Source organism: Crocodylus porosus, unplaced genomic scaffold (assembly GCF_001723895.1).
Source record: "Crocodylus porosus isolate Cpor-Errol unplaced genomic scaffold, CroPor_comp1, whole genome shotgun sequence".
Lineage (NCBI taxonomy): Eukaryota > Metazoa > Chordata > Crocodylia > Crocodylidae > Crocodylus > Crocodylus porosus.
Window position 1 is genome coordinate 37739748 of NW_017728949.1, and position 17155 is coordinate 37756902.

Consider the following 17155-nt stretch of genomic DNA (forward strand, 5'->3'; position numbering starts at 1 on the left):
CGCTTCCCTGACCCAAACTAGGCTATTTTCCCCCTCCCCTTCCTGCACCTATCCCCACTGGACCAGGCAGCCTTTTGCCATATACCAGCCAGCCTCCCCCATCATCCTGCCAGCCCCTCCCCTCCCCTAACTTACTTACCTTCTGCTGCTGCACTTCTTTCCAGCAAGCAGCAAATGCTTGTACACAAGGGATCCTCACTCAGATTTAGGCAGTTTACATGCAGCTTCCTAAACCTGAGACAGGTCCCGCAAGTGCTTGTTCACCCTAAAAGAGAGACAGAGGTGTTCACAGTATAACTGCAATAATGCAAGGCAATCCAAACCCATCATACCAAAGGAACCTTATAATATACTCCAAATCACGTTATGGCTATTCCCCATATATGGGACATCAGATTGCCAATTGCCACACTAAGAGGAAACAACCAATAAAAAAGTAGTAGTATACCAGACCAGAGGCAAAGAGATGTTGAATGGCTAAGAGGTGTTGGTTCTCTTTCATTTAACAGACTGTCAGTCAGACATGCCTGGGAATGGCTTACAGGATGGTAAAAATGGTCCTATGCAGACTGCTAATTTGCAGTCTCAGTGTGGTTAATACCTGACACTTAAAGCTAAGCAGCCAGTGAAACTACTTTTTCTCCTATTCTGCCAGCTTGCTTCTCTGACCATTTTCCCAATTCTTAGCATCAATAGTGTCATGTTTTCCTTGCAGTTTCTGAGGAGCTTGAGAGCCGAGAAGCCATTTCTGAGAAAGTCATAAGAGAAGAGAAACGGTAAAGTTTTCTCAGCTGACCTCTCATTACTTCCTTCCACTCTATTTATGATTGCCTTACTCACTGATCTTCACTGGAATCTTCTTTCAGGTATGTGGAGACAAAAGATGTGGTAATGGAAGATACCACTGTCACAGCAGAAGAAGTGCCTGGCGAAGCTGCGCCTCCTTTCTTTATAACAAAACCCATAGTACAGAGGTTAATTGAAGGTGGGAGAATCATTTTTGAGTGCCAAGTTGGGGGCAACCCGAAGCCACATGTTTACTGGAAAAAAGGTGGAGTTCCTCTCACAACTGGCTACAGGTATTATTTATATGAATGTACTATTTATGAACTATATAAACATTGTTCTTACTAGAGTTTATAAAAGACACTTTCACAGACTTGATGCACACTAGATTCACTTATCCATGCTGGGCTACATTATTTCAAGAGTAATAGCATCAACTTCAATGGAATTTCATAAATAATTAAGGCAGCATCCTGTTTCTGAACAAATCATGCATTTAACATCCATCAAGTTGTCTCCGTACTCATAAAGTACAATGTTCATCATAAGCAAGGATGTCAATATATATCTTTGCTGAAGGTTGTAATAGCAGTTAGACATACAAGGTTAAGTAAAAAATCTACACATACATTTTAAAATATTTTTTTTGCGTTTTTTAAAGGTTGCAGAGATAAATCTATAGAATGTGAAGAAATATTCAGTGAAAAAGCAATTTAACACACTCTTTTGAAATGTGCCACGATAAATAATAGAACTGTCATTACCCAACATATACATCCCATGTGTAAAAAAGTATGATACTAGTTACATCTACACATGTCCTCTACTGAGGAGTTGACTAATTAGCCCTGTAGTAAAGTGCCACTGTCTACACATGCACCAGTATTAGGGCACAGTAAATTAATTAATCCCACTGTAAATAGTACCGTCAAAAAAGAAAACAGTTACTAATTCCTCCAAAATACGTGTGTAGACAGTGACAAGGGCTGGCTGCCACACAGCTCTGCACTTCAGTACTCTTGTGCCCCAGCCAGCCCCGATGTCACCTGATGCCACCACCCGGAGCCCAGGGCTCACCCGCCGAGCCTGCTACCAGCGCAGGGCTGCTCCACCCCAGCTCAAACAGCTGCTGTCCCAGTTGCACATGCAGATGCTGTGCCCAAGAGAATTTGACTGACGCAGACAGCTCCAGAGTTTATCACATCACATTAACCACAGGTGTTCCCTACTAGGAAGGTATTACTGTATCACATAATGGATCATTTTCAAGACTTTAGCCTTGTCTTTTGCCTCTACATTCAACTGTTTGAAGGATAGAATCACATTGCTAGCAGCATCCTCAGAGGTTATGTAGTCTAACCCCCACAGAGTAGAAGCCCCATGGAGAAGGCATACCTGAGTTCCATTTGTAGTGCATTTATTTCTACACTATTCTGCTGTCACACAAAGCTAATCTTGGCCTGAAAAATCTCCTTTTTCTTTGGTAAGAAGTAATTAGCTATAAATCATTCCTAAAATAAATACATTAAGAGCTTGATAATCAGAATCATGGAGGGCTTGTGTTTTTGTATTCTAAAGATACAAAGTGAGTTACAAAAGAGAAATCGGGGAATGCAAACTTGAAATTTCCATGACCTTTGCCGATGATGCCGGAGAATACACAATTGTTATTCGCAATAAATACGGAGAAGCTTCTGCATCGGTCTCCTTACTAGAAGAAGGTATGTGAAGGGAAAATGGGTGGCAGGGAGTCAAGACAGTCACAGTAACTGGAACAAAGAAGAATAGAATTTCTTAAAGTTGTTTTTAAAAAGGGCTAATTTGTGACAACCCAGTTTGAGCAACACAAGAAACACAGGCTGCCTTAAAAATCAGTGAGCTATTCATGCAGCTCTTTTTTTCCTGAACAGTTAGTCATTTTCAAAATGTAGTTCTTCTCTTAAGTCACTCTTCTAAGAGAGGCCAAGATCCTCAGTGCTGTTTAGGAGCAGTTCTCAAACTACATCGATCTATAGAATACTGGAATAGGGTTACCATACGTCCGGGTTTTCCCAGATATGTCCTCTTTTTTGGCCCCCTGTCCTCGTGTCTGGGTGGGTTTTTAAAACGAGAACAAATGTCCAGGTTTTTGCTCTTCCTCTACTTTCCTGGGCTGGCTGCTTGTTAGGGTAGGAAGTGTGGGGGGCACAAGGTGATTGGTTGTCAGGAGTCACATGGTCCCTGCATGGGCCATCCCAGGTAAAGAGACTTTGTGTGTGTGTGTGTGTGTGTGTGTGTGTGTGTGTGTGTGTGTATACACATGCACAAAGTGGGAGCTGCTTGGGCAGTACAGCTGGGAGGCAGGGCATCTACTCTACAAAGCTTTACTATACATGGGAAGTTGAATGAGCATAGACTGATGCAAGAAAAGGAAAGCCAATTAATGAGATGGGTCACAGATGGGAAACTAAATTAGACCTTCTAATTGTCCACATAAACATTTATCAAGTACCAGAATTGCCAGTAGCTGTTGAGAGTCAAAGGTGCATGAAGGTGCATGAATGAAATTAGCTCTTTCTTTAGAAGTAATCCATATCTAAGAACTCAAGTCCTCAAATGTATAAATTATTAAGTCAAGACAGGCTTGAACTTTTATCTTTTGTATTGATTCTGACAGATTACAGGTTGTGCACTTTGTTATTATTCTCAATTTATTTCATTAATCACCTGAAAATCTATTTGCAATGCAACCATAATTAATCTTTGCAGGTTGCTCTTCAGTTTAATGCTAGTGAAAATAAAAATTATCTGAATTAACATTGTTATTCTTAATTTCTAGCTGATTATGAGGCCTATATAAAATCCCAACAAGAAATGATATACCAAACACAAGTAACCGCATATGTACAAGAGCCAAAAGTGGCTGAGGTAGCCCCAGCTATTTCATATGCTGACTTTGAAAAAGAATATGAAAAAGAACAAGCACTAATTAGGAAGAAAATGGCAAAAGATACCACAGTGGTCAGGACTTTTGTTGAAGATCAGGTAGGTTTATTATTTGAGAATCATTTTAAACTCTGGCAGGAACAGTTCAAACCTTTTTACTTAGTTTCAAAATTGCAAGAAATAAGTTGTTCTACAATATCTGTATCTTACTATTAGCAAACTAAATGTACATCTTTTGCATGTAGGAATTTCACATTTCTTCCTTTGAAGAAAGACTTATCAAAGAAATTGAACTCAGAATTATCAAGACCACTCTAGAAGAACTCCTGGAAGAAGATGGCGAAGAGATGATGATTGAGGTTGCTGAATCTGACGCCACTGAAGCAGGATTTGATTTAAGATTAAAGAATTTCAGAACCTTTGAGGGAATGGGTGTTACTTTCACCTGTAAAATGACTGGATACCCATCGCCCAAGGTACTCAGATGTGCATATGTATCCCTAATATAAATCATTAGTTACTTTTTGTAATGGTATCTATTAATGGAGCAGTTCTATTAGAATCACACCACATGTAATGATGTGGAAACATACCATGCATGCTACTTTTGAGTCCCAAAAACTTCTTCCTTATCCTACATAGATAGAAAGCAACAGATTCAAAGAACAATGTATATTTTCAGGCTTGTTTTCCTACCAAGCTGAGTTTCCAATATTTAGTTTTGTACAAAAGTCCTGGATTAGAAAATAGACTACATTCACCAGTGAATAAGAGCTGCTTAGCATTGTTCAAGCATTTCTGCCATGGAATAATGAAGCATAGCATTGAACTAAATCTGGTCTATTTTTGTTTCATTTTGTTATACATCAGAATGGTGTATTTTACACTGAATATAAATTATCATTTCCTATGCCACTGCAAAAATTATTTACTCTTACTTATTTCAAGTTAAATATTTAGCAATTACTTATCCACTACAATCATACAATAATCATAAAAGATAGCTAAGCGCCAAGTCACTTGTATGATGAATTGCATTACTTCTGTTTTGCTGAGGGGTCACTCGAAGTTATGCTGTTTCTTCTGTGTAGATTGCATGGTATAAAGATGGTAAGCGCATTAAGCATGGAGAGCGCTACCATATGGAAGTACTTCATGATGGCAGAGCCAGTCTGCGTCTGCCTGTTGTGTTGCCTGAAGATGAAGGAATTTACACTGTCTTTGCTAGTAACGTTAAAGGAAATGCCATTTGCTCAGCAAAGCTTTATGTTGAGCCTACTGCACCGGCTGCAGCTCCAGGTTACATGCCGGCACCAGAAGTTATGAGACGATACCGGTAGGTACAATGTAATATGCTGATATGAACAAACAGTGTCTAGCAATATCACTCTGCCCCAGCTACAGTATTGTAAGTTGCTAGTCTACAACCAAGATGCTGTCAGAAGTGCTCATGTCTAATCAACAAGTGGGGCTCTCTTGTCCATTCACCCCTGTAAATGCAGTTGTGATTCCACATGTCAAATCAAGGCATTGGAGTTATGACCTCAGCCTTTCTCTAAAGTGCAATGATTTCAGTAAATGGTTTTCTTCTCCCTTGGAATCTTAACCATTGTGCTATTAAGTAGTTTTTGCTTTCCATTCCAAGACGGCTGAATTTCAATAGTAGGAAGAGAAATGACCCAGTTTAGATAAATAGTATACTATGTACAGTTCATGTACATACACAGAGGCATATATATGATATTTACATATCTGCATTATTACAGAAACTATATGAGATGCACATATCAAATTGATATGAAAAATAAATATTGTGTAAGTATATAAAACTTGAAGATGATTCGAGACTACACAGCTTGCCTTGATATAACTTTTAATAAAATAATAATTTTACCTTAACTTTTCCATTAGGTAAATAGTTTAGACATGTTTAAAATTAACAATACAAGGGTTGAGAGGTGAAATGCATGTACTGCTCTAACTTGACCTGAGTGCCACTGTTACAATGTAACTTTATTTCCCCCTCAGATCAATTTCTCCCCGCTCCCCCAGCCGCTCCCCGGCACGCAGTTCTCCCTCTCGTTCTCCAGCCCGCAGATTGGAGGAAGCAGATGAGGGGCAACTGGAAAGATTATACAAGCCAGTTTTTGTATTGAAACCCACATCATTTAAATGTGCGGAGGGGCAGACGGCAAGATTCGACTTAAAAGTAGTTGGCAGACCTATGCCAGAAACCTTCTGGTTTCATAATGGTAACTCTATTTTTATAAGAGAATTATCTAGAAAAAAAATCTTGTCAATATTTTTGTGTGTTGGGAAACAGAATTGAGTGTGAAGTTTTTGTTTTCTTTCTCTTCAGGTCAACAAGTGGTTAATGACTACACTCATAAAATAGTAATTAAGGAAGATGGTACACAGTCATTGATCATTTCACCTGCTATGCCTGCTGATTCTGGTGAATGGGCTGTAATTGCTCAGAATAGGGCAGGCAAGGCTTCCATCTCCATGACCCTAACTGTGGAAGGTATTTACTCTGTACATACTTTGGGGAGAGGAAAAGAGGCCTTTAATTAGAAGCCAAAAAGCAGTTTTTTCAATTTCCTATTCTGACAATCTTCCCTTGATCTTTCAGCTAAGGAACATATAGCGAGACCACAGTTTGTGGAAAGACTGAAGAATGTTAGTGTAAAGGAGGGTTCTAAACTCCAAATGGGAGTGAAAGCTACTGGTAACCCCAATCCTGACATTGTGTGGTTGAAGAACAGTGATATCATTGTACCTCATAAATATCCAAAGATAAAGTAAGTGCTTCCTAAATTCATTTCAATTCTACAAGGTATTTTTTACCATTTGATGAATGCCCCTAACTTCCAAGCAAAGAACTGATAGAGCACTCACAGTGGGAGGGCCTAAACCACTGGTTCTCAGTCTTTTTGGACTTGAGATCCCCTTCAGTGCACTCAGGGCCCCATTCCATAACTTTTGTGAATTCAGTGGTTCCCAGCTTCAAAAACTAATTTGTATATTACAATGCCTAAGTCCTTGCAGAGGGGCCAGGAAGTGTGGGTGGACAGTCAGTGTGAGCATGCACTAGCACTTATCTGCTTACCTCCTCACACCTCACAGCATCCTTCAAAGGATTTCACAGCAATCCAGAGTGCCATGGCACCCTGATTAAGAATCACTGGCCTAAAATTATGGGTGTGGAAGCTGCTATGAGCCGTTTACTGACTTCTGACCAGTGGATCAGGCCTTACAGTGCCCTTACAGGCAACTTACAGGAACTGGTCCCTTTTCTGTATCCTTTTGTACCTTAATATTGCATAAATGTAATTTAAACTTTTAAAACACAATTGTAGAAAACCTCTGCCAGCTTTCTGGTCATGGGCTCTTTTGGCAGACAAAAATTCTATTAACTACTACTTTTTATTTGTGCAGTACCTAATGAAATGGAATCACAGACCTTACTGGTCTTTTTTCCCCTGCCATAATAAGCACAATTATACATTAAACAACATATTTGGTTCTACCAGAAGTTGTCTGCATAATAATTCCCAGACAGGAATCTAATTATAGGAAAGTCCATAAATGGGGAAAAGAATAATGAGTATATATATATTAAATTTCAGGATTGAAGGAACTAAAGGGGAAGCATCACTTAAAATTGAATCCACTGTCAAGCAAGATGCTGCATGGTATACAGCCACTGCTATCAATAAAGCTGGGCGTGACACAACTCGATGCAAAGTAAATGTTGAGGTTGAACTTGCAGAACCTGAACCAGAAAGGAAATTGATCATCCCAAGGGGAACATACAAAGCAAAGGAGATTGCAGCACCTGAGTTAGAGCCCCTCCACTTGCGTTATGGTCAAGAGCAGTGGGAGGAAGGTGACCTATATGACAAAGAGAAACAGCAAAAGCCATTTTTTAAGAAAAAACTTACTTCACTGAGACTTAGGCAGTTTGGCCCTGCTCATTTTGAATGCAGGCTTACACCAATTGGGGACCCAACCATGGTCGTTGAGTGGCTGCATGATGGCAAACCCCTGGAGGCAGCCAACAGGCTCCGTATGGTCAATGAATTTGGGTACTGTAGCCTGGATTTTGGCGTAGCCTACCCTAGAGATAGTGGAATCATCACTTGCAGGGCAACTAATAAATATGGTACTGACCATACATCAGCTACTCTCATTGTGAAGGATGAGAAAAGCCTAGTGGAGGAATCTCAATTGCCAGAAGGCAGGAGGGGACTGCAGCGCATTGAAGAGATAGAAAGAATGGCCCGTGAAGGGGCCCTTGCTGGGGTTACAGTGGATCAGAAAGAGAAACAAAAGCCAGAGATTGTTTTGCTCCCAGAGCCTGCAAGGGTGCTGGAGGGTGAAACTGCACGGTTCCGCTGCCGTGTAACCGGCTATCCACAACCCAAAGTCAACTGGTATCTCAATGGGCAGCTCATCCGCAAGAGCAAAAGATTCAGACTCCGCTATGATGGGATCTACTACCTCGATATTGTGGACTGCAAATCCTATGACACTGGAGAAGTGAAGGTGACTGCAGAAAATCCTGAAGGGGTGATTGAACACAAAATTAAACTCGAAATCCAGCAGAAAGAAGATTTCAGATCTGTACTACGCAGGGCCCCAGAACCCAAGTATGAACCTGCAGTGACAGAGCCAGGTAAGCTTCTCTTTGAGGTGCAGAAGACAGACAAACCTGCTGAGCCAACCAGCAAAGAGGTGGTGAAGTTGAAAAGAGCTGAGAGAGTCACACATGAGAAACTGTCAGAAGAGTCTGAGGAGCTGCGCAGTAAATTCAAGAGGAGGACAGAAGAGGGCTATTATGAAGCCATCACTGCTGTGGAGCTTAAGTCACGGAAAAAGGATGAAGCCTATGAGGAAATGCTTAAAAAGACAAAAGAAGAACTCCTACATTGGACTAAAGAAATACCTGAAGAAGAGAAGAAAGGACTTCCTCCTGAAGGCAAAGTCACCATCCCACCATTCAAACCAGACAGGGTTGAGCTCAGTCCAAGCATGGAGGCCCCCAAGATATTTGAGCGAATTCAAAGTCAGACAGTAGCTCAGGGAAATGATGCCCACTTTCGTGTTAGAGTAGTAGGGAAACCAGACCCTGAATGTCAATGGTTCAAAAATGGTGTGCAGATTGAGAGGTCTGATCGGATATATTGGTACTGGCCTGAAGACAATGTTTGCGAGTTGGTTATTAGAGATGTAACCGCTGAGGACTCTGCCAGCATCATGGTGAAAGCAGTCAATATAGCTGGTGAAACTTCAAGCCATGCCTTCTTGTTGGTACAAGGTAATGTAAATTTCTTTACTGTATCTGTTCATTAATAAGATTCATTGGTTTGTGGGATCTATATGTTCTCAACTCTCTCTGTTTTGTGTTTTGTGTGCAGCCAAACAGTTGATAAATTTCACACAAAAATTGCAAGATGTTGTTGCTAAAGAGAAAGATTCAATGGCAACCTTTGAATGTGAAACCTCAGAGCCTTTTATCAAGGTGAAATGGTTTAAGAATGGATTTGAGGTTCGTTCAGGAGACAAATATAGGACGCACTCTGACAGAAAGGGTCACTTTCTTTCTGTACTGATGATAGACATGTCTGATGCTGATGACTATTCCTGTGCACTAGCAGAAGATGAATCTATAAAGACAACAGCAAAACTTATTGTTGAAGGTAGGAACAAGAAATGCTAGTACCCATCAATACTTTTAAAGTTAAATCTGTATCAGGAAGAAATAAAAGATGAATATTTAAAATAATAATAGTAGGAGTAAACAGCAGAAATTTTTGTATTATTTTCATATATCCTGGGGGAAATAGTCTAAAAATATGATTAAATATTGAATTTAAATATAATGTTTGGGTGGGTAGAAGTTTGCCTCTTTAACCCCAAATGTACAACAAATGTTTTGAAAATGAACATTTAATAAAACTTTTAAATCTAATTTTTTAATGTATTTATGTTCAAATGCAGGTGCTGTGATTGAATTTATTAAAGAACTTCAAGATGTTGAAGTGCCAGAATCCTTCTCAGGTGAACTTGAATGTGAGATTTCCCCTGAAGATGTGGAAGGAAAATGGTATCATGGTGATGTTGAGATTACTTCCAATCATAAATATGTGATCACATCCCGTCGGGGTCGCCAGATTCTTACAGTTAAAGATGTTACAAAGGAAGACCAAGGAGAGTATAGCTTTGTTGTCGATGGAAAAAAGAGTAGTTGCAAACTGAAGATGAGGCGTAAGTCTTTCTAATTTTCTACCTCATCTCCCATGGTGTTTAATGTGTATTCTTTTTTTTATCCTTTTGGAGAGTCCACTAATTTATGTTACTTCCATATTTCATAGCTCGTCCCATGGCTATTCTTCAAGGACTCACAGATCAAAAAGTATGTGAGGGTGATATTGTGCAACTTGAAGTTAAAGTTTCCCTAGAAAATGTTGAAGGTGTCTGGATGAAGGATGGTCATGAAATTCAGCCAAGTGATCGTGTTCATGTTGTGTTAGATAAGCAGTCACATATGTTATTGGTTGAAGATATAACAAAGGAAGATAGTGGAACTTATTCCTTTAATGTTCCCAGCCTTGGACTTTCAACCAGTGGACGTGTCACTGTTTATAGTAAGTGACTCTTTCTTTTTCGGGGGTTCTCCATTGTGTTTTTGTTTTGTTTGTTGCTAAAAGTTTTGTTTTGTTTTCTAATATGATGAATATTGTTGTAATTTGACAGGTGTGGATATAGTAGTGCCTCTAAAAGATGTTCACACTATTGAAGGAACCAAAGCTATCTTTGAAAGCAAAGTTTCCATTCCTGATGTGTCTTCCTCCAAGTGGTACTTAAACGATCACCAGATAAAGCCTGATGACCGAATACAAACTATTTGTAAAGGCACTAAACAGAGGCTAGTGCTTACCAGGACCTATGCATCAGATGAAGGACAGTACAAACTGGTCGTTGGCAAGGTTGAAACCAGTTGCAATCTCACAGTTGAGAGTAAGTTTTCTTTCAATAAGGTGCAAGATCATTCAGGCAAGACTTCTTGCTAATATAAGAATGATTCCAGCAACTATTCTGATTTGTAATGTACTCTTTTTACAGAAATTCAGATTATTAGAGGTCTTCATGATATCACCTGTACTGAAACTCAGAATGTGTCCTTTGAAGTTGAACTGTCTCATGCAGGAATTGATGTTTTATGGCACTTCAAGGACGAAGAGATCAAGCCTAGCCCTAAATACAAAATTGAAGCACGTGGCAAAATATACAAACTGACTGTAGTGAAAATGATGAAAGATGATGAAGGAGAGTACACATTTTATGCTGGAGAGAAGAAAACATCTGGGAAGCTGATAGTAGCAGGTTAGTAGGTTCAGAACTCAGCTATTTTTTTTCATCTTGATTAATAAAAACTAAACCAAGGTAAGAAGGACTCTTATTTTTAACAGCACCGGGAAATTTTGCTGTTGTACACTTTCTTCTACCATTTTTCTTCATTCTTCTTTTTCCTAAGGCTTCTTATGTCCTTCCCTATCAGTTTCTGTTTTCTACTTAGTTTTAATTCAGCTAAACACATAAGCAAGTACTTAAGCATTTTGCTAAATTTGTGCCATAGAATGTAGAATGCTGTGCAGTGTTCTTCATGCCACTACAGTCAAAAAACGATGGTGTTTTCCCTTGATGGTCAATATGTGTGTTGGGGTATTTAAGATGACAGGGGGAAAAAACAATAACAGAAACAGGAAGCTAATTTTTGCATGGAACTTAAACTGACTTGTGCCAGTCTCCTGCAATATCTTCCGCCAGTATATTTCAGTATAGAGAAAAGAAGTGTAATGAGACAGCAGGAACACTAAATACATAAATCTGATGCTGTTGCTTCTCAACAGGTGGTGCCATTTCAAAGCCTCTCACAGATCTAACAGTGGCTGAATCCCAGAAGGCTGTTTTTGAATGTGAGGTGGCAAATCCTGAATCTGATGGTCAGTGGCTTAGAGATGGTAAACCATTATCAATGACAGATCGCTTCCGAAGTGAATCAGATGGTGTAAAGAGAAGACTTAATATCCCAATCACTAAACTAGATGATATGGGTGAATATACTTACCAAGTGGCATCTTCAAAAACAACTGCTAAACTTAAGGTTGAAGGTCAGTAAATTATCTTTGATTTGATTCTTTGAGAGCCCAAAAATTATATAGACTAAAGTAAGCCAGAGTAAGACAGTAAGACAAAATAAAATTAAACAAATTGTTCTTTATTATTAGAAAGTAATTTTTGTATTTGGAATGTAAGAAAAAAGTATATGTTGCAAGTCATTGAAAAGTCAACATTTGCTAGTTGAGTAGTAGAATTTTAGAGAAAATTGTTTTAAACTTAAATACTGATAGCCCCAAAAAGTTGGCTTTAATATCTACTATTCTAGATCATAAAATAAAGGATAGCATGTTTCTGTTTTGTAAAAATATCAATTTTTAATTTTTTTTAAGCTTGTGTTTTCAATGTATTGGTATGTTTTTACTAGCTGTTAAAATAAAGAAGACAATGAAGAACCTAACTGTAACAGAAACACAAGATGCAGTTTTTACTGTGGAACTGACCCACCCTGATGTGAAAGGAGCTCAGTGGATCAAAAATGGCATTGAGCTTGAGACAGGCGACAAATATGAGATCTCAGTAGAGGGAACTGTTCAAACCTTGAAGATCAAACACTGTACTATCACGGATGAGTCTGTCTACAGCTTTAAGCTTGGAAGGATAGGAGCCAATGCCAGACTCCATGTTGAAAGTAAGTAGAGTTGTTATCATTTTAGCAATTAGCTTAATGACTGATTTAAAATTTAAAATCAAACAAGTTACTGCTCTGTTGTAATGCTCTTTTTTTTTTTTTAGCTGTTAAGATCATCAAAAAGCCAAAAGATGTGACTGCTTTGGAAAATGCTGTGGTTTCCTTTGAACTGAGTGTGTCCCATGATACTGTACCAGTCAAATGGTTCCACAGAAATATTGAGCTTAAACCAAGTGAAAAGTACAAAATGATCTCTCAAAGGAAAGTTCACAAACTAATGCTACAGAATATATCACCTTCTGACGCTGGCGAATACACAGCTGTAGTCGGACAACTTGAGTGCAAAGCAAAACTGTTTGTGGAAAGTAAGTATTTCACATCTTGCCACCTCACACTATAACAGCCAATCCTTGCACAAGATGATCTGTCACCCATGACATTGATATTTGCACTTATGTATACACAGTTTTTTTCATTCTGTCTTGCTTCCTTTTTTTCATTCTGTCTTGCTTCCTCTTTTTCTCCCTTCATAGCTATAAAAATTACAAAAACCATGAAAAGCATTGAGGTTCCTGAAACCAAAACTGCCTCTTTTGAGTGTGAAGTGTCTCATTTCAATGTGCCTTCTATATGGCTGAAAAATGGTGTAGAAATTGAAATGAGTGAGAAGTTTAAAATAGTGGTACAGGGGAAACTCCATCAGCTCAATATCATGAACACAAGCACGGAAGATTCTGCAGAATATACTTTTGTTTGTGGGAATGACAGAGTCAGTGCAACCCTGACAGTGAAACGTAAGTGAAAAATTAAAGTTAAACAGAATATTTTCTATCAATAATAGACATTATATTAATATTTGAGATCAGTATAAATTGGAACAAACCTCATCTAACAGTGAGAATGGGTATTGGGTAATATTTTCAAAATATTAAGTCTTTATTTGCAAAGGTAGCTTAGGTACCCCAAATCCATTGGTTTATGTTGAGTTTTAAGCTCATAAATGCCCATGTGAGTTCTGAAAATGGAAGTTGGGCAATTAGGTCATTCAGATGCTATGAAAAATGTTACCCTGAGATTCTATTCTCAAATGTTGATTTTACAACTTGCTCTTTGACCTCAGTTTCCCCATCTACAAAATCTGAATAGTAGTACACCCTTTTGTAATGTACATTGAGATCCTCAAATGGAAGGCACTCTATATAGAATATATAAGAATATTTTTCCCCTGAATTTACAACGGTTTTAAATACAATACTAAGATTATCCAAGTGTCTCTGTACCTATGACCTTTGCATTCAACATAAGGTTTTTTTTATGTATTTTACAACTATGTTTTATAAAAATAAAAATAAAAACAAGTACACTCTCTTTTTTCATCTTTTTTGTGTTCACCAGTTTTTGTGTTAATCAGTTTTTATATAACTTCTTATTGTTTTATATATAATATAATTTTTATAATAATATAATATAATTATAATTAGTGAGTTTGACTAGGATATGATGTTGTTTGAAAGGTCTACTTACTGATTGTATTCAGTCTCTTGTTAGCACATTTTAACATGTGATTATTACATTTCTTTAGCTGTCCTAATTACCTCGATGCTAAAGGATATCAATGCTGAAGAAAAAGATACAATAACATTTGAAGTTACTGTTAACTATGAAGGCATCTCATATAAGTGGTTAAAAAATGGGGTGGAAATAAAATCAACTGACAGATGTCAGATACGAACAAAAAAGCTTACACACTTCCTTTCCATAAGAAATGTCCACTTCGGTGATGGTGCAGAATATAGCTTTGTTGCTGGAAAAGCTGCTTCATCAGCCACTCTATATGTGGAAGGTATTTCTTTCTCTAATCAGCATATTTAATAAATGTAATAATTCTCCTAATATAACTTTATTCAATGCTAATCCTGTATACGTGATATTCCCCTAGCTCGACATATTGAATTTAGGAAACACATTAAAGACATTAAGGTTGTGGAGAAGAAAAGGGCCATTTTTGAATGTGAAATCTCAGAACCCGATGTTCAGGTACAGTGGATGAAAGATGGGCAGGAGCTCCAGATTGGGGACAGGTAAGCTTTTCCTTTGAAATAGGGGCTAGTATTTGTTATATATATTTTCTTTATAAAAAAAAAAAAAAAAAGAAATAATTTGGTCCACTTTCTGATGTTTTTAGAATGAAAACACAGCAGGAGAGATACGTCCATCGTCTTCTCATTCCTTCCACAAAGATGTCTGATGCTGGACAGTACACTGTAGTAGCAGGCGGAAGTACGTCTAGTGCTAATTTGATTGTGGAAGGTCGTGATGTTCGCATCAGAACTGTCCGTAAAGATATTCAGGTACATTCTACAGAAGCAAACCAAAGAAAAACTAGACAGCCCTCTCAGTTTATAATTTGAAGGATCATATTCACAAACAGTACATGAACATAATTAAACTACATATGAGAATCCCCTACAGCCATACTGAGAAAGGGGGTAGAACTCACACTGAGTTGTGGTGGGTAAACTCATTTACCATTGTCTATAGGCCTGGAGATACTAAAGGTATCTCACCGGGTAGGTAATACCCTTCCTTAGTCTTACCAGACAGGTAAAATTCCTCATCATTTCAAATACAAAAGTGATAAGTGGATGGAAAAAGAACATAGCTGCAGCTATCTATTCTAGATAGTTATTTCTGGTTGTTACACTATGCAGCAGGCCATCTTGTGTCCTAGATAAATTAGCCTTTGGCAAAGACAGAATTCACAAAAGCCAGCTTTCTGCTTCATAAGTTTTAAAGAAACATGAAGGCAATAGTAAAAGCAGGTGTTATTTGTGATATTTATTTGACTTGATATAGGTCATTGAGAAACAGCGAGCTGAGATTGAATTTGAAGTCAATGAAGATGAAATTGATGCTCGTTGGTACAAGGATGGCATTGAGATAAACTACCAGTATGAGGAGAGATATCATTATGTAGTGGAAAGAAGAATCCATCGAATGACCATCACTGAAACCAGATACTCTGATGCTGGGGAATACACCTTTGTAGCTGGAAGAAACAGAAGCTGTGTAACTCTTTATGTTAATGGTATGTGGAGCCATTAATCTTGCTGATAACAGCCTTTTTATCCTGAGTTTTATGCATCCTGCATTAAAATATTGTAAGCATTGTGTACCTGCAGAAAGGAGCATATCTGAGGAACAATTCATAGCCCTTATGCTACATAGCTGCTGCCCATTTCCCCTCTCCCCACCTTTATCTACGTAGATCAGGAAACACTCCCAGTTTGAAGTACAGTAATTAAAGCAGGAGTCTTTAATGTAGTATCTAAAATATTAGTTCCACATAGACTAGCCCAGCAGTTTTACAATCTTATGTTTCAAGACATTTTATTCACTGAAATAGCTACTTGTTCTGGAACAATTGAACTTAGGCCATCTTTACACAGGGAAGGGCACCAGATGTCCAAAAGCTTGTCCAACAGCTTTCCCAACTGTTCCTTTGGTCCAATAAAAGAGATCACAGATATTACTTTTTGTTAAACAATAAAATTGATTATAAAGTAATAGAAAATTTGTAGGCTTGAAAAGTTCTAAACTAGACCTTCAGTCACTGCAGTATCTGGGGACTTTGCATGAGAAAAGTTCTGTGAGTTCTGATGATTTGTCCAGAGCACTTTGATTTGGCAAAGTAAAAGAGACAGACCTTCCTTTTCTATTTGCAGCTCCCGAGCCACCCCAGATCATCCATGAGCTTCAGCCCACCACTGTGGAGTCCGGTAAACCCGCTCGCTTTTGTGCTGTAGTATCAGGCAGGCCCCAGCCTAAAGTTTCCTGGTACAAAGATGATCAGCCACTTTCTCCAGGTTTTAAATGCAAGTTTCTTCATGATGCCCAAGAATATACTTTGTTGTTGATCGAGACTTTCCCTGAAGATGCAGCAGTTTACACATGTGAAGCAAAGAATGACTATGGAGTTGCCACAACTTCAGCTTCACTCTCAGTGGAAAGTAAGTCCCCCAGTTGTTCAGGCATATCTGGCATCCTCAATATTTTGTGATGTGTACTCTTCTATGTCATCTAATAACAACTTTTTTTATCTTTTTCTTTAGTCCCAGAAGTTGTTTCCCCTGAGCTAGAAGTGCCAACTTATCCACCTATTGTTTTAACACCACTCCGTGATGCTATTACTGCTGAGGGACAGTCTGCTCGTTTTCAATGCAGAGTTACAGGGACAGGTTAGTTTACTGAGATCAAATAAACTTTTTGTTTATATCAAATTTTGTTCAACTGGTACTCAAAACAAATCAAGTGGTTGAAATCAGTTCCTCCCAGGATTGTATACAATATGTGGTACATGTACACAGATCAATGTTGACCCCATAACTCACTCTTAGCTAGCAATTAAATAAGTTATATCTTACAGCTTCCAGAAAACATAAAAGTTACACGTAGCTGTCAAGTTACCTGCTACTGGACATGAAACAAAATAAACTCTAGTCCCTGTCCCAAATAAATTACAAGAGATTATAGACAAAAGGTCCAGATTTAAGTCATTCTGAATTATAGAAGTGCAAAAAATGTGACATTATAGACATGCAAAAATGTGCATAAAGTAGGCAGCATGTG

At 38.3% G+C, this 17155-nt stretch overlaps 1 protein-coding gene across 1 annotated transcript in view; it reads left to right on the forward strand.

Moving 5' to 3' along the window:
- Positions 1-17155, forward strand: part of TTN (titin) — a 273859-nt gene that overhangs the window by 22870 nt on the left and 233834 nt on the right. Inside the window, exons 18-42 of the mRNA XM_019553528.1 lie at positions 716-776; positions 867-1079; positions 2365-2507; positions 3605-3810; positions 3957-4187; positions 4803-5047; positions 5740-5963; positions 6071-6235; positions 6344-6512; positions 7341-9031; positions 9132-9413; positions 9715-9981; positions 10089-10361; positions 10471-10734; positions 10840-11100; positions 11628-11888; positions 12263-12526; positions 12631-12891; positions 13060-13320; positions 14109-14369; positions 14466-14607; positions 14712-14877; positions 15383-15614; positions 16252-16536; positions 16639-16764. Coding sequence (XP_019409073.1) covers positions 716-776; positions 867-1079; positions 2365-2507; positions 3605-3810; positions 3957-4187; positions 4803-5047; positions 5740-5963; positions 6071-6235; positions 6344-6512; positions 7341-9031; positions 9132-9413; positions 9715-9981; positions 10089-10361; positions 10471-10734; positions 10840-11100; positions 11628-11888; positions 12263-12526; positions 12631-12891; positions 13060-13320; positions 14109-14369; positions 14466-14607; positions 14712-14877; positions 15383-15614; positions 16252-16536; positions 16639-16764 — 6954 coding nt within the window. The remainder of the gene's footprint in view (positions 1-715; positions 777-866; positions 1080-2364; positions 2508-3604; positions 3811-3956; positions 4188-4802; positions 5048-5739; positions 5964-6070; positions 6236-6343; positions 6513-7340; positions 9032-9131; positions 9414-9714; positions 9982-10088; positions 10362-10470; positions 10735-10839; positions 11101-11627; positions 11889-12262; positions 12527-12630; positions 12892-13059; positions 13321-14108; positions 14370-14465; positions 14608-14711; positions 14878-15382; positions 15615-16251; positions 16537-16638; positions 16765-17155) is intronic.